This window comes from Thunnus thynnus, chromosome 12, assembly GCF_963924715.1.
Source record: "Thunnus thynnus chromosome 12, fThuThy2.1, whole genome shotgun sequence".
Classification (NCBI taxonomy): Eukaryota; Metazoa; Chordata; class Actinopteri; order Scombriformes; family Scombridae; genus Thunnus; species Thunnus thynnus.
Window position 1 is genome coordinate 13091432 of NC_089528.1, and position 24496 is coordinate 13115927.

At 41.4% G+C, this 24496-nt stretch overlaps 1 protein-coding gene across 1 annotated transcript in view; it reads left to right on the forward strand.

Moving 5' to 3' along the window:
* The first annotated feature begins 225 nt into the window (after nucleotides 1-225).
* The window catches only part of LOC137194047 (semaphorin-6B-like), a 30645-nt gene continuing 6374 nt past the window's right edge, over nucleotides 226-24496 (forward strand). The window contains exons 1-16 of the mRNA XM_067605570.1: nucleotides 226-792; nucleotides 12791-12914; nucleotides 13963-14074; nucleotides 14986-15046; nucleotides 15165-15227; nucleotides 17848-17946; nucleotides 18029-18119; nucleotides 18362-18481; nucleotides 19104-19192; nucleotides 19280-19497; nucleotides 19589-19720; nucleotides 20050-20199; nucleotides 20304-20480; nucleotides 22050-22190; nucleotides 22969-23046; nucleotides 24039-24100. Coding sequence (XP_067461671.1) covers nucleotides 12794-12914; nucleotides 13963-14074; nucleotides 14986-15046; nucleotides 15165-15227; nucleotides 17848-17946; nucleotides 18029-18119; nucleotides 18362-18481; nucleotides 19104-19192; nucleotides 19280-19497; nucleotides 19589-19720; nucleotides 20050-20199; nucleotides 20304-20480; nucleotides 22050-22190; nucleotides 22969-23046; nucleotides 24039-24100 — 1714 coding nt within the window. The 5' untranslated portion in view covers nucleotides 226-792; nucleotides 12791-12793. The remainder of the gene's footprint in view (nucleotides 793-12790; nucleotides 12915-13962; nucleotides 14075-14985; nucleotides 15047-15164; nucleotides 15228-17847; nucleotides 17947-18028; nucleotides 18120-18361; nucleotides 18482-19103; nucleotides 19193-19279; nucleotides 19498-19588; nucleotides 19721-20049; nucleotides 20200-20303; nucleotides 20481-22049; nucleotides 22191-22968; nucleotides 23047-24038; nucleotides 24101-24496) is intronic.

Here is a 24496-nt window from a genome sequence, read left to right on the forward strand (position 1 = left end):
TTGATTTGGCTGCTTCATTTTTTGAAGTTTTACAAAAATGTCTTTCAGGACCCTGATTCACAATTTTACTGATCATTAAACATGTGATGACTTGACACACGTGTGTGTGTGTGTGTGTGTGTGTGAGCGAGAGAGAGAGAGAGAGAGAGAGAGAGAGAGAGAGAGAGAGAGAGAGAGAGGTCCTCCATTCATCATTGATCCACTGCAGGACTGTGTTTCAGGGGGTGTGAATTATGGGCCCCTGTTGTCACCGTGCCTGCTCTGCGTTAGACATTTCACCTCGCCACTGTAAATTTAAAAAAGGGGAATTACATTTTGCTGACTACTGATTTCAAAAGCGTAGCTTGACCAAGTGCAGACAACTGGCCGGTCCCCCTCACAGAAGACTTAATACAGTCCGACCGCAACTGCAGGATTTGGGATTTTGCAAGGGTCTGAACAAGGCTGCCGGGAAAGAAAACGTATTGTGGATCACAGAAAAATCCTAATAGGTTGCTGTTTGCACATTTAGACCACGGACTCTTTCTCTCAAGGGTGAAAAAAAAACGCTTTGTAGTTGACTGGGCGTTTTGGACGCGCTCGGTATAAACGGTGATGCTACGGCGACGCGCAGGAGCCGTAGAGGCAAGAGACAGGTGAGGTGCGGCTGAGGAGCTGCTGTTATTTAAGAGAGGCGTTGGATACCGAGAGCCGTGGTATCCATCACCCTTTTCTCCACAGAGAGGAAGAAGAGCGGCCGCAGAGGGCGAGTTGGCACCTGCCACAGCCTCCCCTACCTGGCCATCTGGTGCGGTGAGTGTGCCAAATGGTGGGATTGAGAGATGGATATGTGTGAGGGAGACGGGGCGTGGATGGGATGAACAGGTATATACAGCATGTGCGTAATTTTATTAGCTGCTGCCACCAAACGCGATGCTGCATTATTACTCCTCCGGGTGAGCCAATAGATGTCTGTTCTGGCATCGTCTGGACCTTTGTGGACATGAGCTGCTCTTTGTGTCTGCTGCAAGTTTTTTTTTTGTGTGTGTATGTGTGTATTCATATCTTTGTTGCATATCGCTGCATATCATTGTTCCTTCACATGTTGCATATGATCTCTAGTTCTTTCAGGTAGGTTTGGTTTGAAGTGATGTCTCAGCAAAAAGAGCTGACAATACTTAGACATTATAACACTGCATTGCAAGGACGAGCACGAAGCTTGATTGAAATTCTTATTTAGATCACGACCCGGATCATAGGTCGTGATCTAAATGAGACTTATTGCTCAGAAATGTGATATATAATCGTTCCCCTGAGTAAATTAATGACGTTTTCTTAATGTTTGCTTAAGGTTTCCTGTTAACCAGACTAAAGGTCAGATGTGATGATTTGGAAGCCATAAAGCCAATTGATTATGTCATTACTTCCTCGCAGCAGAGTGACAGGAGTGGCATGATACTCTTAAGTGCACAGAAAAAAAATTCTTGTATGTAAAAATCTAAAAGTCCTGATAAAGAAAATTAATAGATATTTGATTAGTGATTTAGACATATCCATGACTTAACATTTTACTTAATATATTTGCTGCCAATAAAGATTCAGAAAATGGGTGAATGCTCAAGTGAATACTCCAAAATATATGATTTCTCCAGTGTCTGGTACACGTACAATAACTTGCCATCTCAATTTTCCCATAACCACACTGCACAGCCACAATCTCCACGGCCCAAGTTAAATGCTCACTCACTGCTGCCCCAGCTATTACTGAAGTGATTTAGTAGTTATATGTAATTTATTGTTTACAGCTTCATCCTTCACGCTAAAAGCCATCAAGTTCCACAGAAGGACGATAACAGCTCACAGCTGCTGCTGTTTATGTTTGTGTTTCTGTGTGAGTGGAAAGGCAGAGAGAGAAGAGACAAAAAAATAATAATAAGAGAAACAGAAACACAGACAGACAGATTGGTTGATAGCAATCTGCCACATAGGCTACAAACTGGATATAGGCAGAGCATGTAAAAGACAGGAAAAGAAATGATAGCAGAGAGCGCAGAGTGAATGAGCGTTGAGGGAGAGGGGCTGCAGACAGAGCGGGTGTGAATGGTCTCCCTGTTATCCCCGCTGCCCACACAGACAGCCATACAGCAGCCGTGTGAGCAGGTGCTAACCCCAGCACACAGCAACCGCAGGGAACAACAGGTGCAGCCACTGTTTCCTTCAGTCTTCCTTTGGAAGGCAGTCTAACACCCGCCCAGCCCAAACATACAGCAATATCAAGGCCTCCTATCACCAAAACACTCACAGCCCATGCCAGGTAATAAGTAGCAAGCAAGGGGAACCAAATGGATAGTTCAATCTACAGCCACCAATATAGCATGCTATGGCCAGGCTTGAGTAATTCAATTATAAAATTAATTATGCCACAAACAAAGTTTGAACCACTTGAATCTGGCTGCAGGTAAAAGCAATCTAAGAGAGCCTCGGGGTGAGACAACTGCCCACAGGGACATTTAATGAGCTCTATTGATCACATAGGACCCTATTCAATCACACATGCTAAGCCGCAAACAAGGCATCTCAAGCACGGAGAAAAAAATTAGATTGGATTGCAGCATAATACAGCTACCCACAAAGAGACTAAATCAGCAGCAGATTAGTGTGTCGGGGTTGCTAAGGAGCACGTTCCTTGAAATGTGTAGAATGACAGTCTGAGATCGTCTGTTTGCGTCTTTCTGTGTGTTAAATAGAGTGAGATGAAACAGACAGAAGATGTTGGAAGGAGAGAGATGTTACCTAACTGCTTCTCTGTTCCTACCGCCAAGAGAATACGTCAAGCAATCGGCGACAAATTGCCTCTCTTTACCTCTGGTACACAGAGAGGAACATTGACTGACTCAAACACTCACACTGGTTTTAACACTGCTGTGCTCTAAGGTACCATTCAATCTGTAGTTTCCTATTTCCACTTCAGACTAATTGTTTTCTTTTTACCAAACCTGGGCTGATTTTAAGCCCAGAACACATGCCAAGCTACCAAAACATTCTTTTTTAAAATAACAGTATGCTTCTTTTCATTTTTGTCACTCACTTCATCCTACACTCACTGCAGATTTCCTTTTTTTCACACAGTCTGGAGATATTTCCCACCCACAGCTGTGCTTATGAAGGATTGTCAGTGTACACTCTTATGTTTAGATGAACTTAAAGTAACTTTCAAAACTTGCTCTATCAACTCCCATCTGTCCTAAATGTAACCACCCTCTCAGCTTTACAAAGCAGACTGGATTATTCACTAATCTGATCATAAAATAAAGCAAAGCTGTGCATATGTATCCACAGATTGGAAGTAAGAAATGCTTATTTTCCTCAAAAGCAGCCAGATACAGTTTCTTTTAGGTTCCGGCTTCACACAGAGCGCAGTATTTATCTGGTGGCAGGGTTTGGTGGGATTCTTTAAAACAAAATCAACACTTGAAAAGGGTGTTGAAGTCCGTAGACCTCAGGGCAGTAAGATCCGAAAGACCTAGCTTGGGCAGGCATCTGCTGGGCGACCTGTTCTAGTGGGGTCCTCAGTGTGAACCTCAGGGAGTCATTCTGCAGGATTAAAAGGGCAGAGGGTCAGGAGTCACGCAGGCATACTTTCTTTACTTGTCAGAAACTAGCTGTTATCCTCAGACAGGTATTTAAATTAAACTCCCTTATGCAAAATATTTTCTGGGATGATGTGAGAGGCTTTCAGATAAATCCTCCAGATGTTTGAAGAGGGAAAGGAGCAAGTTAATGGGTACCACACAAGCACAGGAGCTTTACATATATGGCAAACTTTGCTGTAAATCGTCCATGGTGCAATAAACTTCACACTGTGCATGATAAATTATGTTCAAGTGTACAAGTTGGTAGGACCATGTGGATGTGGTTACTGCATCGGCCACATATACTGTGTAAAAATGCCCTGCAGTTGTTTTCAATGTAGAAATCCCTCATACACTTTACAGTGGCCATGGATCCTCACTTTTATGACTACCTGTCTTCACTGATTACCCCCCTGAGGTGCAGCCTCTTTTTTATGCATCCCTTTGCACATTATGTGGTCTCTGCACATGCTATAACGCGCTAACATGTGTGTTAAGTTTTCAGTGTATTATTCTGTCCTCTCTATCATCTTAACAATTCCCCCAATGCTCCCAATCATAATGGATCAGGTAGATAATAGCACATGTATGATCTGTTCAAGGGTGCAAGTTTAGGAGGCACCTATGCATATTTTCATGTGTGTGTTGTAGTGTACTGTATTTGTGTGTCTCTCAAAATGAACCATCTCTTTGCATGCAGCTGCTCATCCCGTTTAACTGCCTGGCAATTTGGTTGTGAGTGATATCACACCTGTTTCAACTTAGAATGATAGAGGTAGTCTAATCTCTTACCTTCTGTGATCTCATTTACATCCCAAAATTGCAAAGTGTGAAAATGACAATCCACTTCACACTTCCACTGAAGCACTCACACGTACGCACATCTACAGGCCCACACGAACAAAATAAGCAAATAAGCAAGTAACCTTTCCTCAAATGCCACTGCCAAGGCACTTGACTTTTTACATCTTTGCACAAAATGAATGGAGGCATATATATAAATTTCTTGGAAGCTTCGTCTATCTTCTCATATTTTGCTGCTTTTGTTGTCCAACAAATTCAGCGAGCACCTAAGCCAAAGGCAGGCTTTAGTTATGGCAGCTTAGCCAGAGGGATTTGGAAGACTTTTTTATTAGGAGATAAAGGCACATCCGAGTCTTTTGTCTCCCAGCTACTCGAGATGGTTTTGTAGCCTGATGAAGCTTTGTTGTGGCTAATCTTTCTCTCTCCTTCATCCTGTCCTCTCCCACACCCATCCCTTCTTCACACAAATACAACTTTTCTCTTTTAATTATGGCTTTTCATCTGGGGCCCAGTCACAACTGAGGGGAGAGGAGCAAAGCATAGCAGAAACACAATTATACCTGCGAGGAGGAGAGAAGGCTCTCAGGGGAGGCGTCGTCTCCGTGTATAGGTGTGTACGCTATAGGTGTAGTTTCTACGTGCGCAGGCATCCGTGTGTGTGTTCACATGTCAATCCACAAGCAGGTTCTGTGGCATTTTGATATCTGTTGTGTATGGACCACCTATTGTGAGCTGTGATCCTCTTAGCGGGCTTCTGCCAAAAGAGCTATATTTACCCTTACGGGTGATCACAGCACACAAAGAACAACATGTCGAGAATATGAGCTACCTCTCAGCCTGCGCCTCCTTTTACACTGGCATATGAGAAGCCACTAACAGAGTATGGTAATGGCTGCCACGTTGAGACATTAGCACAGCCTATTTAGCATAGTCTTTGTTGAAGTAGAAAAAAAGGCAACGAGATGTTGGGCTGTGGTCAGTGAATCATATAAGACAAACAATATAAAAGAATAACTGATATTTTTGGTTGGGATCTCAATTTATTTTCCAATTTTAGAGCAAAAAGATGATTTCTCTTTGTGCTGAAAAACACAAAGGGTATAGCCTAAGACGTGGTTAAGCAAAAGAAATGATGTTTGTTCCCTAGAGACAGATGTCATGGACTACCTTGTACAGTACAAAGTGCACCATTAACACTGTGTGCGTGTGACAAAACAGAATAATAACAGCATGAAAACAAGTCCAAGTCGTTTTCAATTCAATTCATTCGACGCTGTTGTGTTATTAGGCTGCATCTTCATTGCCGTTGTACGTGGCTGGTGTGTGTTTGTGTGTGTGTGTGTGTGTGTGTATTCCACTCTGTGCTCATAGTGTGTGTTTGAGTGTGTGCACTGCATACTTATGTGCTCGCCTCTAGCTCAGAGCTGTGCAGTGAATGTATATGTGCTTACTGCAGTCAAACTCTGGTTAGTAACGTTTGCCCTTGCTGCAGCTTTGTACAGCGCTGTAAATGTACGTGTGTGTGTGTACGTGTGTGTGTGTGTGTGTGTGTGTGTGTGTGAGTGAGTGTGTGTGCGCATGTGTGTGTGTGTTATGTTTTCATGTGTGTTTCTCTCAGTGCAGAACCAGATGTATAGACATTACCTGTTTTCACAGCTCAGATTTAGCTATTTGTGAGTGTTTGATTGCTTTGTCCATACATTTATGAGCTGTGTGTTTATCACACATGTCCATTATCCATAAATTGATAACTCACTGCATCCAAAGACTACTGTGTGTCTGTCACTAGCAGCAATTTGGCTTTAGGCAAAAGGCCTGATTGGAGAAGAAGTCTAAGGGGAGATGGAGCTCTCTCTGGCTAGACTCCAGCTCTGTCCATCCTATTTTAATTACCTATGGCATCCACCCAGGGGAATATCTCTCTCCCTTTCTGCCTTGTATCTTCTCTCCTCTCTTTCCCTTCATATCTCCCCTCTCTCTCTCTCTCTATCTCTCTCTCTCTCTCTCTCTCTCTCTCTAACTCTCTCTCTGCTACCATCTTTTCTTTTCATCCCCCTCTTTCATTGCTCTTTTGCTATCAGTAGTTCTCTCATCTTTCTCTCTCCTTTTTTTTTCCATTCATTCACGCACACACATAACCTAATAGCACATAGCTGCGTCAAAGGCGTATGCAGAGGTAACCTTTGCATTAGCATATAAATGACCCTGTAGATTGAATAGTATTTTAGGATATTTAACAGCAAAAGACAGATTCCCTTAACTCTGATTAGACCTGCTCTGAGGAGACAGGCAGCCACTTGAGGGAATATCGCCTCCACCTCGATAAGATAAAGACTTGACACAGTGATTCCACAGCTGAAGAGAGCGTGATTGTGTGTGTGTGTGTGTGTGTATGTGTGTGTGTGTGTGTTTGTGTGTGTGTGTGTGTGTGTGTGTGTGTGCACAGGCTCTCTTTTGTGTTTGTATATGAGTACATGTGAACAGGTTTGTGAATCTGAATAAATATCCATGTGTTCTTTTCTCTTCACTCCAACCTGTTCTACTGGTGTTGCCACCTGTTATGGGAGATATTTAATACCACAAATAATTATTCCCACAACAGCCATTTTGAACTTGCAGCAAATTCTGGCACCCCAGCTGGCAATACAGCTAATTCAGAAAATTGTAGTCAGAAAATTGTTGACTTGACCGATATTAACTGAACTAATCTTAAAAGTACTATGTATTAAATGAACAGGGTAGTTTGTAAGCCACCAGCAAATACTGATATGGCCTAGTATCCCAACTATAACCCTCTTTAGATCCATGTGTTTGTCATACATTTTTGCAATTGAGTGGCCAACAGCCCAACTGAATGGTGAAACCATGTGACTGTGTGTTAATATGCTGTTCCTCTGAGGTTGTTAATTACTGGTTTCCAAAAGTTCTGACTTTATTGAAGTGAATGAAAAATTCCCAACTTCTATCTTGAATAAAAAGTCAGAATATTTTTTTTAATTACGTTTTAGTCTCAATTACTAATTGCGTTTTTTGTGTGCTTTTTTGTGTGTTGGGGTTATTTGTTTTGAGTTTTTTCACTTATTTTCTGATCTCTTGTTTTATTCATCAATGTGATTTAAAATTGTTGTTAGGTTGGTTGTAGCAACCACGTTATGGAAGCTAATGGGCAATAAAAATAAAGAATAAAGCAGCAATCCCAAATCCAAGCTTCCAAGCATCCCTATGAGTGACGTCAGAGATGTTTATTTTATGGAGTCAGTGGAAAATAAGTGTGGAATCGGTGAAATGTGCGAAAATATTTTCAGCTATTTTGTGTAAAGTCCATCTTGACACATAAAAAGCTATAGCTGGATTGTACTGTTTTCGTCCCACAACCAGAGAGTGAAGTCTGGTATCCGCTAAATAATCATGCAATAAAGTCATAAAGAGTCATACAATACTTGTCTGAACTTTTACCACCATATTTAAGTTATCTGGAATCACAAAAAATACTTTGCCGTGATCAGAAAGAACATTCCGGTTTCTCTCACAGTTACATTTTCCTGAATGTCCTTTCCATTTTCAATGAACACACGTTTTAAGTCTGTTAATGAAGCTATATTGCTTGTAGGGTGGATTACTGGAGTGTGAAGGTGACCCACTTCTCCCAGTTTAGCCCATGTGTGTGTTTCTACCCTCAGGCCACCTCGGTTTATTCAGGGCTTTAACCTGCATACTGTCCTCAAGGAGAAAAGAATCCTTCACACGCTCTCCTCATTTGTAAGACGCCTTGTCTTACAAATGAGGAGAGCGTGTGAAGGATTCTTTTTCAGCAGAGTGTTCATGTTGATAAATAACGTATATTTTAAATCTGACTCTAACTTTCTTGATCCATCTGAGTTTGTGTGTGTTATTGTACATCAACTGGTCATAATAATCCCAGAGAGAGGAGGCCTCAGAACTTGTTCCTACCTTTGTTTGGTACGAGTGAAGCTTGTCCCAAATTGGGTTATTTTAACATGTTGTTATTTTTGTCCAAAATGAAGTTTGTGGTGTCACAGCTCACCTTGTGTCCATTCATGTTGTGCTCTTTAATGATTCAAAATGCTTTGACAGAAACACAGAACAAGAACAATGCAGCTAGCTCATTAAGGCTAATAGATTCAGCTGGAAATCCAATGAAAAAACAACATTTTCTAAGGGAATGTGGGCTAAATGCATTGTTTCCTGACTATTTTCCATTTTTGATCATTGATTTCAAATGAGCCATCTTGCCAATGTGTGGATAATGTGAAGATAAAATGCTTCCAACTCCCCCATCCCCCTCCTTGCTGAGAGAGTGGGTACCCCCACCTCCTTATATCTATGTACATACACACTCATATCAATGTACATGTATTTGGGTTACTGCTTAAGTATATGCATCAGTGTATGTGTGTGTGCAGGCGTGTATGCTCGTACATATGTATGCATGTATGTGTTACAGGGCGAACCCACCTCCCCTTGCTTTTACATCTACTGCAACAGAACATCTCTGCCTTGCTTTGCTATTGGTTGCTACGGTAACAAAGGCACAGAGTGGAGTGGCTGCAGCAGCTAAACAGAGAGCGAGAGACGAAGGGAAAGACACAGAGAGAGAGGGGGAAAGATTTTGCCTGTAGACCTAATCACAACCACAGATTCAATGCAACGCATCAGAAAACACAGTTCAGTGACAAATGAAATGTCAGCACCAACGGAGAGATGTGTTTAGACTTCACTCCTCCAGGTTCTGTCACACACACACACATCAGAGGTTTAATTAATGGTGGTAGTAGTGTAGTTGGGCGCAGCACAGGTCATGGCTCGAACGTCTTAACAACAGTGCTTGCAGCATCAGTGGGTATAGTGCCTTAAGAGGGAGTGCTGAGGCCTTTTGTATTTATGCCTCAGTATTTTCCTGTCAGTTAATGCTCCTTGGTATGTAAAGGAATGGTGCTCTTTATACTGTCTCTGTTTAGCAGGATGAAAGTATATTGATCTTGTTCAGCAGCTTTAATAGTTGAGATGCCTTGTGCAAATATGAGCATCCCCACTATACACTAAAGGCCAGGTATTAACTAGACAATCATTAAATATATATCATTCACATATTGTTGACACATCGCATTAGAAGTGAGGGCCTTATAGAAATTCCCAGCATGCTGCTTATCTCCTGTCATTCCGGTCAGATCAGTTATGGCAGGTAAACGAGCGCACACTGGAGAGAAAGACTTTATGAAATGGAGCTGAGTCCCAGCCGATGAGGACAAAACATATGGACAAACTGATACGAGGTGAAAGCAGGTGATTATGCTTCTTCAGGTGACCTGCTGATTGGTTAATGATGTGAGTGTTAGCAGGTGATTCGCTAATGGGTTGCCTGATGAGGCTAGATTACACTGTGTGGCTGTCGCCGTCATTACATGCATCCCATGATAACCGTGTCAGTGTCACACCATTTAATCCTATCACACCAACATGATCTGACACAAATAACATATCACCTTTTCTTCTTTCCACTTGATCGGCTCGCTTCCCTTGATTTTCAGATACTTATGCTGTCACCAGCGGTCTGTTTTTATAGCTTGATGAGCTGGAAGTCTATAGGGAGCAATATCTCTCTTCCTCTTTTTTTTTTTTGGCTTTTTCTCAGACCATCTCTGCCTTTTACCCTTCATCTCTCTCTTCTGTCTTCTCAGTGCATCATGGAAAAATCGGAACAGAATCAGAAAGCACTGCCCCAAAACCGTTTTTGTAGCCCTGAGCATTAAAAATACTGCCTTTGTCATGAAGCTAGCCAGCAACTCTCTCTCTAGTATGCTGGTCTTGGCCCAGATCTGATGGTTTATCTTGTGGATCAATAACCTTGATCAATACGCACTCTAATGAGGAGGCTTTATCAATGATTGGCCGCAGGGTTTTAGTATGTTGCATGTGCAGCCGCTGCTAGAAAGTGTGTGTGTGTGTGTGTAAGAGAGAAGAAGAGAGGGTGAGGAAGGAAACAGGGATGCCCAGCGTTAATGTGACAAAGCTAGTCCATAACATATGATGCCTAATCTCACTGGAACACACGCTTCATTTAATTCCATCTTAATACCGACCCTCCATCCTTTCAATCCATTCAAGGCAACAGAATTTAATTTTGGGTTTAAGCATCAAATTTGGATCCCCCTCATGAAATAGCTGTAATGAAATGATGCTGACCCTAAACCACACTCTAGCCCAGGAAATCCCAACGGAGAGTCAGATGAAACACCCCACGCTCCCCCCCCAGGCCTCCTCCAATGCATGAGGAGAAAGCTTAGAAAGCATTCTCGCATCAATTTGTTCTGACATGCAAACTGTGTAGCTCACCCACAGGCATAATGAGTAAATACATAGAAAAACTTCTATATTCAAGCGTGTGTTTGATGGTGTGGTTGTCACAAATTATATCTGGTAGTAACTTATGTGCTGCAGTGTTATTCCACCATCTAATGACATGATGTTGACCCTAAACCACACTCAGTCAGTTCTAGTCCAGGGAATCCCAACAGAGAGTCAGATGAAACACCCCCCCCAACCCCCACCCCACACCTCCTCAGGCCTCCTCCAATGCATGAGGAAAAGGCTTAGAGATGTCAAACCTGCAATCTCTGGGATAGAATTTTATTTGAAGAGGCCCCCAGAGTATAGTCAGCAGCCCACATCGCCTCACTGATGTCTTCAAACAGCTTGTCACTCAAACCCGTGCACAGTCTGAAGTGTTGGCAACACAGGTGAATGTACTTATGTATAAGAGAGTGTGGTTGTGTGTGTTTCATCTGAGTACATCTGTGTGTGTTTGTGTATGTGTGTGTGTATGTGTGTATGTGTGTGTGTGTGTGTGTGTGTGTGTGCGCGCGCTTCAAATAGCAGTTGTCATCATCACCTTAGCAACTAACACCTCACTACCTGGTGTTCTATCTCTGAAAACAGTCGTAGGGTTTTTATCTGGGAACAGACAAGCTGAGAGATAGAAAGGAGGAGAAATGATGGGAGGGAGGGAGACGGAGGATGAAAGGAAATAAGTGGGGGTTGAGGGGGGGAAACATGGAACATGGCATTCAGGTTGATTTGAAGAGAACAGCATTCACGTCTTTTCTTCCATTTCTCACCTTTTCATTTGTGTTTCATCGAACTTAACAGTTTGAAAGATTTTAACAGCGCTCGCAGCAACCAGAGACAAAGGCCCAAGTACTCCGCCCTTTTTTGGCTCTCCCCATTTGTCTCATCTCTTCCCTTTCAAAGCATTCTCATATCAAAGACGGTTCATTCTGACACACAAGCTGTGTAGCTCACCCACAGGCATATTGAGTAAATGCATAGAAACGCTTCTATATTCAAACGTGTTTGATGGTGCGGCTGTCACAATTTATGTGGTAGTAACTTCTGTGCAGCAGTGTTATGGTTTTATTGGTGGCTGATGTAGAGCAACGGGGGTTTCTTTTTGACTGTTTGACCCCTTTACGTGTGTACATGTACGTCCTAGCATGGCTGCAGGGATGGCAATGGTTTGGTTTATGACAAAATACTTGCAAAAGTGATGACTTTCCCATCATCCTCAGCTGTACTTTGTGCTTAGACATTATACCTGCTTAACATCAGCATGTTAGCAGATTTCTTTAATCAACTTCTTTCTAGCACTCTTTCTCATTGCATGTGTACTTGGCCTCACAGAGTCACTAGAGTAGCTGTATTCTTTTAGTCTTGTTGTGTATGTGTGTTTGTGTGTGCAGATGTATCCTAAACAGTATTGTGGCCTCTTAACTTTTTAAAGTCCAAAATCAGTGCCTCCCCTTTTCCTTTCCCATGATTTAAAGTGCTCTTGACATTTTAACCTTTAAAAGACATTGTCCAGCTTACCCCAGTCTTCCTTTTTATCTGTTCTTTTTCTGCTCTGATATATAAAGACCAGATCCTCTTTTGTGGTTAATTACCTATAATATAGCCACCATATGTCCCTATAGAAACACAATTAGTGAAAGGAACATTACCACCTAAAGTGGCTTTGTAAACCTGTGAATGTTTTGTCTCTTGGTGTGTTTTATGGCTGTGAGAGTCCCTTTCAGTTCAGACTGTTTGACAATGGAGTGACATTTCTGACAATAGATCCCCATTATGCCGCTAAGCAGACAATAGAAACACATTAGCTCCCTGCTGAAGCCAGGTTGGTGGCAGCATTCACCCTAGTGCACTTCTGACCCTGTTCTCACACACACATACACACACATTTGCAGACCTGTTGGTCAATTCCTGAGAATCTGTCAAAATGTCAACACACACACACACACTTACACAAACATATATAGTACACAACAATGAAATTTTTCTCTCTCCTCTCTCTTTGTTAACAGTGCATGTGTTCTGCTGCCATGGCGACCATGGCTCCTCCTCTCACATTTCTTCTCCTGCTGCTTCAACTGGCTGATGGCTCATTCCCAGAGGAACCCAGTCCACTCAGCTACGTCCCCGTAGAGGGTATGTGTGTGTGTGTGTGTGTGTGTGTGTGTGTGTGTGTGTGTGTGTGTGTGTGTGTGTGTGTGTGTGTGTGTGTGTGTGTGTGTGTGCAGCATTGATGAATGGCTCCACGAAGGATGTGGAAATCAGTGGTCAAGGGTCAGAGCCTTGGTGTGGAGCTGCTTCAGAGCTACACAGATAAATAAAGAGACTTCACCCCGTCTCTCTATGGCAGCATAGCAGAAAGAAAAATGATCATAAAGAAAGAAAGGGGGAAAGAGATGGAGAGAGAGAAAAAAGGAGAGAGACAGAAAGATAGAAAAACAGTCGTCATAGATGTTGAGAGACGTGGGAAGATGAAAAAGTATAAGACAATTGGGTTGGATGGGGCGATACAGATGACAAGAGAGGGGGCTGAGGGTGGAAGAGAGAAGAGGAGGGGATAGGTGGAGATGGATCATTCCGTCCTCTCTCCCTCCCCTGCAGTCAAGGACAATGAGACGTTTTCCCAATCTGTCTCCTGATGATGAGGGCTCCCCGTGGAGACTGTTGTCCTCCTCTTTGAAACTTTCTCACAGTCTCTTACTGTCACTTCCTTTCTGCACCTCATATGTTCTCTCTCATTTATCTGAAATGTAGGGAGGAGATGCCTTTTTCCACACTAAAATAACAACAATGATCACAGACAGTTTTTCTCATTATAGAGCTGCATACATCAACAGCAGTGGAAGCACTAAGAGGATAAAACCATCTCTGTGTGCTGTACCTGCTAACAAATTTGTCTCCCGTCCATTATCTTTGTTTTCTGAAATAAAAGCATCAGGAATGAGTGAAGACACTATAAAAGTGAAGGTTAGGAAAGATGCTTTATGGCCTGCCTGAGTTCTCTGGATAAATATAGATGGGAAAAGTACTTTCTCTGTCCTCAACTGTCAAAGCCTCCTTGAGCAAGGCACTTCATTTCTTGCTTGTTTTAGTCAACATTTCACTCTCTCTCTCTCTCTCTCTCTCTCTCTCTGCGCCTGTTCGTGTGTGTGTGTGTGTGTGTGTGTGTGTGTGTTCATGTCAGTGGTGAGGAGGTATCCAGTGTTCTTGGGCAGAGCTCATCGTTCAGCTCAGAGACAGGAGCTGCACATCCAGACAGTCCTCCAAGTCAACCGCACACTCTACATAGGAGCCAGGTAACCAACGGCAACCGCCTCCAACTGTGTGTTACTGACGTGTTCACATTAATATCCTTTTGCTTTCATTTGATGCCACAGCTTCCATCTGCTGTCACTCTGTGGAGGACATTTGCAGTTTGTTCTAGTGAGGATGTATTAAATCTTGCTGTTAAATGTGAAGGGAAATCTGTTTCATATTAGTCGTATACATGATACAAAATAAGTGCTGCCTTACACAAGTGGTAGGCAAATAAGCTAAAATATTTAGGTTTTAACTTTCAGAGTTTATATCAAAACATTTACATCATCTTTAATACATCTGCTGTATAAAACAATGTAAATAAAAGGCTCATGTAAACCCCCAATAAAAATAAACTAGTAACATCTAATACTGCCCTCACATGAGGAGAGAGGCAAGCAAACCCAGACGACTGTGCCTCGCCCTGCTGTGGGCAGTTTGAACAGCACATGGTGCTGAAATGAAGTCTAATAAACTTACCAAATGACTACCACAAATAAATAATATATTTCGCCTCATTTAAATGAAAAAATGTAACCTTTAAATTCACACAGTTTTAATTTGATGGCTTTGACCAGAACAGATTTGTGTCACAAAAACACAAGCAGGTGGCAGTCTAACAAGTGGTGTGCCGATAACAATTTTTTCTCTAAGGCAACAACAATAACATTCAACCATTAATGAAGCAAGCGACTGTTTATCGTGTGTGGATAACCTACCAATTACATCTCTGGTCTCATAGTGCAACACAGAACATACATTCACATACATGTGTCATTTTTATGCCAAATTATTATTTTTCATTTACACCAATTAACATGAGCACCCATTGAACAATGAAAAAGAAACCTGCCTTACACGTTGTTTATGTTGTTATTACATGGGACTTATGTGTTTGTGTGTTTTGTAGAGATGACTTGTACAGAGTGGAGCTGGATAACATGGCAGGTGATGAGATGTTCTACAGCAAGGTAAGACTCATCTTATTGCACACTTACAAAACCAAACACATAATAATAATTGATAATGTACATGTACACACATAATACACATTTGGTCAGTTCTGACTGTGGTTCGTCCCTTTGACAGAAACGGACATGGGAATCCAACAAAAACGACATCCGAGTGTGCCGGATGAAGGGCAAACATGAGGTATTGTGTTTGTACACAACACACTGAGATCCACTCTTACATGCATCAACACCGTCTACACTATCACACGCATGGACAGACGCAACAGCTGCTAGAGAAACCTTATTTCCCCTTGGGTGCGCCTGCATGCTGTTTTTACACAAATTTGATCTTGTTGATGATACGGAATCAGCACATCACATAATCGTGCAAGCTCAGTGAAACATTACCCTCGCCAAAAGATGTCCATGGAGCTTGAAAGTCATCTTCTTGCACACCTGCATTGTGCCAATTTTCCTCATATATCTCATTCATAGCCCCTGGGAAAGACAAAAAAGTGGAACAACGATGCACGTATATAAAGTGATAGTTGACAGTGTTCTGAGATATGAGGGGAATGTGATCAAATATAGAAAAGACAAAGATTTGATGGGATGGTAGCCTGGTTGACAGGCTGTAACTTAAAATATAAGTTTATTGTATAAATGTAGCTGTGCCAGCGGCAAAATCCAATCTGGGCAGAACTTGTGGAAAAATAAAGAGAAGCAACGGGAAACATTATAGAGCAAACTGAGCAGAGAGAGTGACACAGCCTCAGGGAGGAAACAGTAATTGAAATCAGTTGAGGAAGGGAGGTATAGGTAGGGATGTGTGTAGGCGGAGGAGAACTGGGGAAGAAACACGTAACCAGGATAGGGGGGGGACAACAAAAGGAAAAAAGATGTGTTCCCTCAAAGAACACTGATGAAAGAGGAAAAGATGTCAGAACAAAAAAAGGAATTAAAGCTTTGATAAAAGAGGAACAAAGACAGGACGTAGGGAATATGGAGCAATGATGAGAGAGTGAGAGGAAGAAGACAGGTGAACTATGTTAGTAAAAGCCCACTAACTCAGAAGAAGAGATCAAATTATGAATCTCAGGGTAACAGGCACTATTGATGCTGCTGTGAATCATCTGACATACAGTAGTACAGTTATTAGATGAGTTCTGATGCTGTACAGACCCACCGCATCTGTAAATAAGTGTGAAACATCAACCAACTGAGGTTACAGTACAACAGTACAAGAATAGACCTTTTTCATAGTTTGAAGTGTCATAACAGGAAAAGCACAGGTGGAACTAATAAGGATGAGCCTGTCCCAGTTATGTGTGCCAGACAGAAACTGGAAACTGAAAATGACCTGAAACACCTGAATGGAATGCAACATTTATTTAAGTTATTAAAGACATAGTTTGGCATTTTGGAAAATATAGTATTCACTTTCTTGGCGAGAGTTAGATGAGAAGATTGATACCACTCTCACATTTGTATGGTAAATATGTAACGGCAGCCTGTAGTTGTTAGCTTAGCTTAGCACAAAGTCTGGAAACAAGGGGAAACAGCTAGCCTGGCTCTGTCCAAAGGTACAGTAACAACATCTGCATGCCAGCATTTCTAAACCTTACTAATTAACATGTTGCACCTGTTTAATCTGTACAGAAAATGAAGTGTAAAAACATCATTTCACAGTTTTACAGACGTTATACAGATGTTTTATGTGCCAGACTATTTCTTGGCTGGGAGCATCGACTTCCTTGAGTCTCTGCTAGTTGCCTGTGTCTCTGCTAGTTATCTGCTGTATAATGAAACAAACAAGATTTAATGTGTTAATTAGAGACTTTTAGAGGTGTGGGTAGGCAGATTTTGTGCTCACAGATATGAGAGAGGTATTAATCATCTCATCTAACTCTCTGCAAGAAAGCGAATAAGTGTATTTTCCAAAAATGTCAAACTAATCTTCTAACAAGTCAAACCATCGATAGTAATCACTATTACAATGTCACAATAAGAACATTATTCACCAATATATTATCAGAAAGAAGAATCCACAAACATTTTTTCCTTACTGATTATAATTTGAACTAACATTTTGCCAGAATCAATGCTAACACTAATTAGCCCCTGCAGTTCAAACATTGGAATACTATTAGTTGATTAGCACGATTCAATACCAAGTATGAGCACTGTTTTATTTGGCAAACAATAAAATGATGTGCAAATCAAAATTATACAAAGTACTTAGATGTCTCACTAATTTTGTCACACCTACAGTAAGCTAGTAACACTTGGCAAGCATCACTGAACATCAGTAAGAATCAACATTTGAAAAACTGATCACCTGACTGACAGGAATTTAACTTCTGATGAACAAATATTGAGCCATGGTTAAATGAAATTATTATACAGGTTTATTCCAGTCTAATCTTTCATTTTGTGCAACTGCATGCACGTCATGTCATCTGACAACGCTGTAAAATACTGTCACAATCACAACAAGACTGAAGGGCTAACCTGTGTCATCAAGTCTCAGATTCCCTGATAGCAGCTTTAAATTTCAGCTCAATCAGCACCCTCCACTTAGAAGATAGCTATAAAGTCCCCATCCTATTGTTCAACCAGATGGAGCGTGGTGGAGGGTGTTATTTCCTCTAAGGATTGTTTTAAGCTACATTCCTCATACTTCACACTGGCAGTCTTTTTGCTCTGACTGGTAGTTTTGAGATTAGCTTTGGTTCAAAACTCGTTTTTTTTATGTTGCTTCGTACCTTGTGATTTTCTCCTCCTCTCTTAATTGTTTACTTTTGTGTTTTTTTCTACAGGGAGAGTGCCGTAATTTCATCAAGGTTCTTCTCAGCCAGCATGGTGGCCTGTTTGTCTGTGGAACAAACGCCTTCAACCCACTGTGTGCCAATTACACTGTTAGTACCCATCTATCTGTCAGCTGGTCGTTCTGTGTGTATCTGCCAGTTTTCTTATCTATATATGTTCTTCCTGTTGCAGAGAGACACTCTAGAAATGGTGGGAGAGCCTGTCAGTGGGATGGCACGCTGCCCATATGATCCACGGCATGCCAATGTGGCTTTATTTGCAGGTAGCATCTCGAGTTTGCACACTAAAGCTGAAAAATTCAGACTTTCTAGCAGACATCAAACTTAGTTTTCAGCTCCAGACATTGGCAAGTCTGTGCCCTTGTGTTTACCTTTACAAATGATTTATAGTCAGACCTGTAAGCTGCATTGCTTGTTTAGTTTTAATCTTCTTGACCTTGTGCTATCTCTGCATCTGTATCTTCCCCTTCTTCTTCTTCTTAATCTCCTCCTCTCTCGCTCTCAGATGGAAGTCTCTTTACCGGTACTGTGACAGACTTCCTGGCCATCGATGCGGTGATCTATCGTAGCCTTAGCGACAGCCCTGCCCTCCGCACAGTCAAACACGACTCCAAATGGTTCAGAGGTACTTTTAGAAACAGACCCTCGAGAGCCAGACACCATCAATAGACAATCAGGAAGCAAATAACAGAAACCATCACCATTATCTTCAATAGTTTACGAAAAGAAAATTAAGGTTGTTTTTTTCATGAGGTACTCATAGTTGAATAAGATGGTTTTCAGGGACTAAATGTAAGTTTTATTCTGGGAAAACCAGACATGATTAGACCCACATGTAATAGATTTACTAAAAGTGGAACGCGCCCAGACAGAGTGATGTATTGAGGTTAGTTGGACTCTACAGATTCAGAGTTTTAACAAGCCTTCGATTTAACAGTCGAGCCTGTTCTCCGTGGAGGAAAAACAAGCCCGAACAGCAGGTCAAAGCCAGAACAGAGCTGGATGAATAAATAATAAATAATGTGTATCCTCTTGTCCATGATGATAAATTAAACAGGACATGAATATTCAATGAGCGAGTCGGTGGACAGCAGCAGTCCATGTTGATGTGACTGTTATTACAGCGCCATGTCAGGGGCTGCGGAGCGTTACGTTTGGCCCCAGGCGCAGCGTTGCTGCTGTTCTGTAGTGTCATTGTGTGAATGTGTGTGTTTGTCTAACAGTGTTTTTCTCATATTATTTTCCAGAGCCCTACTTTGTGAGCGCCATGGAGTGGGGGCCTCATATTTATTTCTTCTTCAGAGAGATGGCCATGGAGTTTCATCATCTAGAGAAGGTTTTTTTCTTTTCTTTCTTTCATTCTTTTTGCTTCTTTTACCATACTATTTCTCTCTTTTATTATACTTTACTCCTGTTATTCCAGGTGATGGTGTCCCGTGTGGCTCGTGTGTGTAAAGCAGACCTGGGTGGCTCTCAGCGCGTCCTTGAGAAACAGTGGACCACATTTCTGAAGGCTCGGCTCAACTGCTCCGTCCCTGGAGACTCACATTTCTATTTCAACCTCTTACACGCCACAAGCAACATCATCCACATGCAAGGACGAGACGTCATCCTGGGTCTCTTCTCCACACCGCCAAACAGGTTCAAAGACGTACACAATGTGCACACAAACAAGCTCAAACATATTTTTTTTCCCCCCATCACTTTTTTTTCTTTCCTCTGTCTCTGGTAGCATCCCTGGCTCTGCGGTGTGTGTGTTTGACATGCAGCAGCTCGCTCATGTCTTCGAGGGCCGGTTTAAAGAGCAGAAATCCCCAGAGTCTATTTGGACTCCAGTCCCGGATGAAGCAGTGCCTAAACCGAGGTATTGTTATGCAAAGTGTATGTGAGCAGAACTTTGGCAGAATACTGCAGTGCTGCTGCCCTGAGCATCTGTCTCACATATACTGTACTCTACTTACTCCCTCGATATAAGCTCCAGCTGTCAATCACAAAGCAACTTCACTCCCATTCAGCAAATATTCTAATGCAGCATACAGCAGCCAAAAAAAGAACTCCTCTGGCTCTTTTCTTCTTCCTCTCTCTGGAATCCTATCTCTCCTTCTCATATCTATCCTCTATGCTTCCTTATTCTATCTATTCATCATGCCGTGTTTTCTCATTCTCTGTTTCTTCCTCGGCTTCTGTCTATAGACCAGGAGGATGTGCAGTCCAGGGATCCAGATTTAGCTCCTCTACCACGCTACCGGATGAGGTGCTGAACTTTGTGAAGACCCACCCGCTAATGGACGAGACAGTTCCACTACTGGGGCACAGACCTTGGGTGGTCAAAACTATGGGACGGTATGCAGATTTACATCTTGCATCAGTGTATAGGTCAGATAGGAAATATATTTTATTGATCTACTTTGAGTAAATGTGGTTTCATGTTCCATCTGTCTATGTAGGTACCAGTTGACATCCATGGTGGTGGACACAGAAGCTGGTCCTCATAAGAACCGCACAGTATTGTTCCTCGGCTCGACCCGAGGGACCATCCTCAAGTTCCTTATGGTTCCCAATGGAGATTCTGCCTCCCACAGCAGTGTGTTCCTGGAAGAGGTGGAGGGGTTCAACCCAGAGAAGTAAGAAGGATAAAAGTGATTTTTGTCCTTATCTCTAAAAGATTATAACTCCTGGTCTTTGTCTTTCCTTATGCTTCCTTATTTTAAATAGTTAACATTTAAGTGCAGCTTATAAGCATATTCAGTTCTTTATTTGACCATATGAATTATAGGTATACAGTTTTTGTATGATTAAAGAGCCTGACTTAATGATTAAGAAAAGTAGTGTTAGTGTTAGTTTTTAGTTTTTTTATTTGACTTCAGAAAGATCAGAGAAAACCACATTCCTATTTCCATCTATAGATCATCTGTTGAAATTGTTGATAGTTCTTGGCATACACATCTCAGACACCCTCACATGGTCTCTCAACATCAATTGCATCAACCACAGAAAGCACAGCAGAGACTGTACTTCCTGAGGCATCTAAAGAGGTTTGGTATGAGCACCAAAACTCTTTTGAACTTTTATTGCTGTACAGTTGAGAGTGTTCTGACAGGCTGTGTCATAGTTTGGTTTGGCAGGCTTACTGCTTAGGACTGCAGACTGCTACAAAGACAGCAGAACTACCACAACTTAATAACATTTACACCACCAAAAGGAAAGCCCAAAACGTCATCATGGACACCAGCCACCTCGCCCATGTTCTGTTCTTGCTCCCTAAAAAATGTCACCAGAGCATCAAATCACACACCACCCTTCTCAGTAAGAGCTTCTTTCCACAGGAAGTCAGTTTCTGACACACCCATATGCACCTCACACTATTATTATCATCTACTGTACATTGTGTTTATAATGTATACATATGAATGTACTGTGTATTTAGTCTATGTAGGTCTGTAGTGGGTTTTTTTTGTTTGTTTGTTTGTTTTGCCGTTTTGAGAATGATGTGTCCTTTGTGTTAAGACACAGAGAGCCAGAGCACAAGTATTTTGTTGTATTTTTATATACATGACGCTAAAGATGAACTTGAACTAGAACTTTCTGAATAATATATTGATGATTTAATGTGACCAAACCTTTCAGGGCACCAGAAAACACTATTAACTTAGATATAATTATTGTGTTAGTAGTCCATGTATTGCAGTAACCCTGACAACCAGTTTGGGATTCATGATTCCAATTCTGTGTTATGACCCATTTGCTTTACATTTGGATCATTGATTGTGCCTTTAAATTTGCTGTTGGGAGTGTGTGCTTCATCTGCCAGACTGTGCTGTAGTGTCTATTGATACAAAGATTTCTTTAAGCAGATCAAGAGGGTGAAATCATTGTTTGTTTGTTATTTCTTTCTTTTTGTTGTTGTTGCTGAAAAAAGTTGAATGGCAAAAAGCTTAAACTTGACAATGATTTTGAGTTGTTTTTTTCCATTGTCCATCCACTGACATTTAACTTAAAAATACTGATATTATTTATTCTTACTGCACAGCTCTGGCTCTGAACAGTGTCCATTGTGACTATTTGTATGATGGTTAAGGGCACAGGGCTGTCTGTCTTGAAGCACCAACACATTAGGCCTTTGACCCTGTCACAGATTTATTTGACGCCATCCCCCCGCTGGCTCCTTACCCTCTCTGTCTCACTGACTCCAGGTGTGGAGAGGATTCTCCTCAGGCTCGTCAGCTCTTGTCCTTGTCGTTGGACCGGGTCAGCCACACTCTGCTGCTGGCTTTCTCTTCCTGTCTGGTCCGCGTTCCCACATCTCGCTGCCACCTTCACTCCCGCTGCATGAAGTAAGTTTGTCTATGAGAGCATTTCTCTTTCCCTTATTGCTTCTTTGGCTGATAATTAGGTCACTTTAAATGTAGTAGTGGCTATTAGCCAGGGCACAACTTACCGGCCAACTTTTGGTTTGTCTCGCTTCCAATAGAATATCTTGCAATTCTGCTGTTGTGTCAATCAGCAGATAGATGGCAGTTGTGTTTGTTGAACTGCAGCTAGCTTATTTGCTTTAATATTTATTTTGGGAGTATTTGTTTTCCTTGGAAACTGACACAGACCTCACAATCATTTTGATCTGAGTTTATATTAAAAGAGATGATTCATCATGAATACCAAGAAGGCATTTGTTTATTACTGCACATATAGTGAAGATCTATTGAACCTGATTCCCACAACAGCCATTTATCAGACTTGGATATGGGAAACTGCAACGACTCGATTAAAGTATGTGTGACTGCTGTGTACCAATTTAAATGCCAGATGAGTATTTTAGAATTATATTAAAAGCACATTAATCTCCTTTCTGACCTATTAATCAATAGGGACACATTCTGCATTATAGGTAATAATGGCCCACTATACCTTACAAGGCACCTTGTGTAGCCAGGCAGCTAGACAGCAAGCTTCCCATGGAGAATTACAGTTATGAGGTCAATACTCAGCATTTCTTAACTTTTTTTTTTATTTTCATTGCTATGTGTGTGTGTGTGTGTGTGTGTGTGTGTGTGTGTGTGTGTGTGTGTGTGTCTGTGTGTGTGTCTGTGTGTGTCTGTGTGTGTGTACATGCAGGAGCTGTCTCGCCTCCAGGGACCCATACTGTGGCTGGACCAGAGGCAGCACCTGCTCCTTCCTGAGACCAGGCACACGGTAAGGAGAACGCACATACACACCAGCATGTGAACAGTTCACCTGCCAGTAAACTTAATTATGTAAGCATCCACCCTGTTGACGTATCCTGGCAAGAATGTTATAAAATGCAATTCTGCTTCATTTGTACTTAAACAGTGCACAATTGTGCCAATGATCAGACTCTGCTGAGGTTCCTGCAGCACAGGTTTCTCTCTCCATCTGTTGTTTGTAGCCATTTCAATTAGAAAGTAATGCTATAAAATAATTGCCTGCTTTTTTGTTCAGATCATTAAATAATCCCCATGAATATGTAAATGATAATATTATGTTTATTTTATTGGTATATTTATTTCATTGTATTTATTTTAATTTTGTAAACTAATTAAGCCAATTTTGACATTTGGGTGTTCTGTATGATTTATGCTATTAACTGAAGGCTTTTACTAAATACTAACAATTAGAATAATTTCAAATTCTTATTTATAATTGTGTATTGCTATTAACAACAGAAGTCACATAACATACTTGAATCGGTGTCAAAGTTAAATATTGTACCGAGTATTACAATTTGTACTACCAGCTCCTGTCACCACCTGTATTGACTGACCTCTGACCTCTGACCTCCCTGAGGACAGGCACGGAAAAAAAAAAATCAATGATGACATCAATAGTGTATCCCATTACACTGGATGACACACGAATATGCGCCATATCAATTCAATCGATTCCTTTCAGCAAATGTGCCCATTCATGTTCAATTTTCTATGCAAAAGTGAGCATGTTCATTTTAAAAAAAACTTTATTTTTACATTGATCACTTATTTTCAGTCACAGACAGTGTCATTTTTTCCCCCTAATTGTTATGTTAGACTGCAGATATTCATCCTTTACACACACCTACAGTATGAGAGATCTCATGACTGTATATAGTGAATTTGCGGCATTCTCACATGTCTCTATGGAAGAAATATGTGAAATATATATCATGTGTGATCTCTCTGTAACTGCAGGCTCCCTTTTCAACAAGATGTGGAATATGGAAACACCACCTCCCATCTAGGAGACTGTGATGGTAGGTTGCAGCACTATGACATGGATGCTGTTGGCTGTGTGCTATGGACTGAGGGCAGTCTCCGCCTAGTGGCTCAATCCCTCATTACACCGATCTACTTGTCACTGAACATTTTGTTCTGAATAAAAACAGTAATACTATAAAGTGAGAGTATATTGATGACAATTTTTTTTAAATAATTTAGCATATTTTAATTATCTGAGGTGTAATGGGATTTCCTCACCAGCTCAGCAAGATCCATTCAACCTTGATATTAGCGACTGAGTGTTTTGGTATCTTTGTCAGAGCTGAATCAGGTGGGAGTAGAAGTGATATTTTTGTTTCAACCACACTTCCGACTGGTCAAAACGCTCCCAGTGTGAGACAGTTTAATTAGAGAGGATGTGAAAGAGGTGT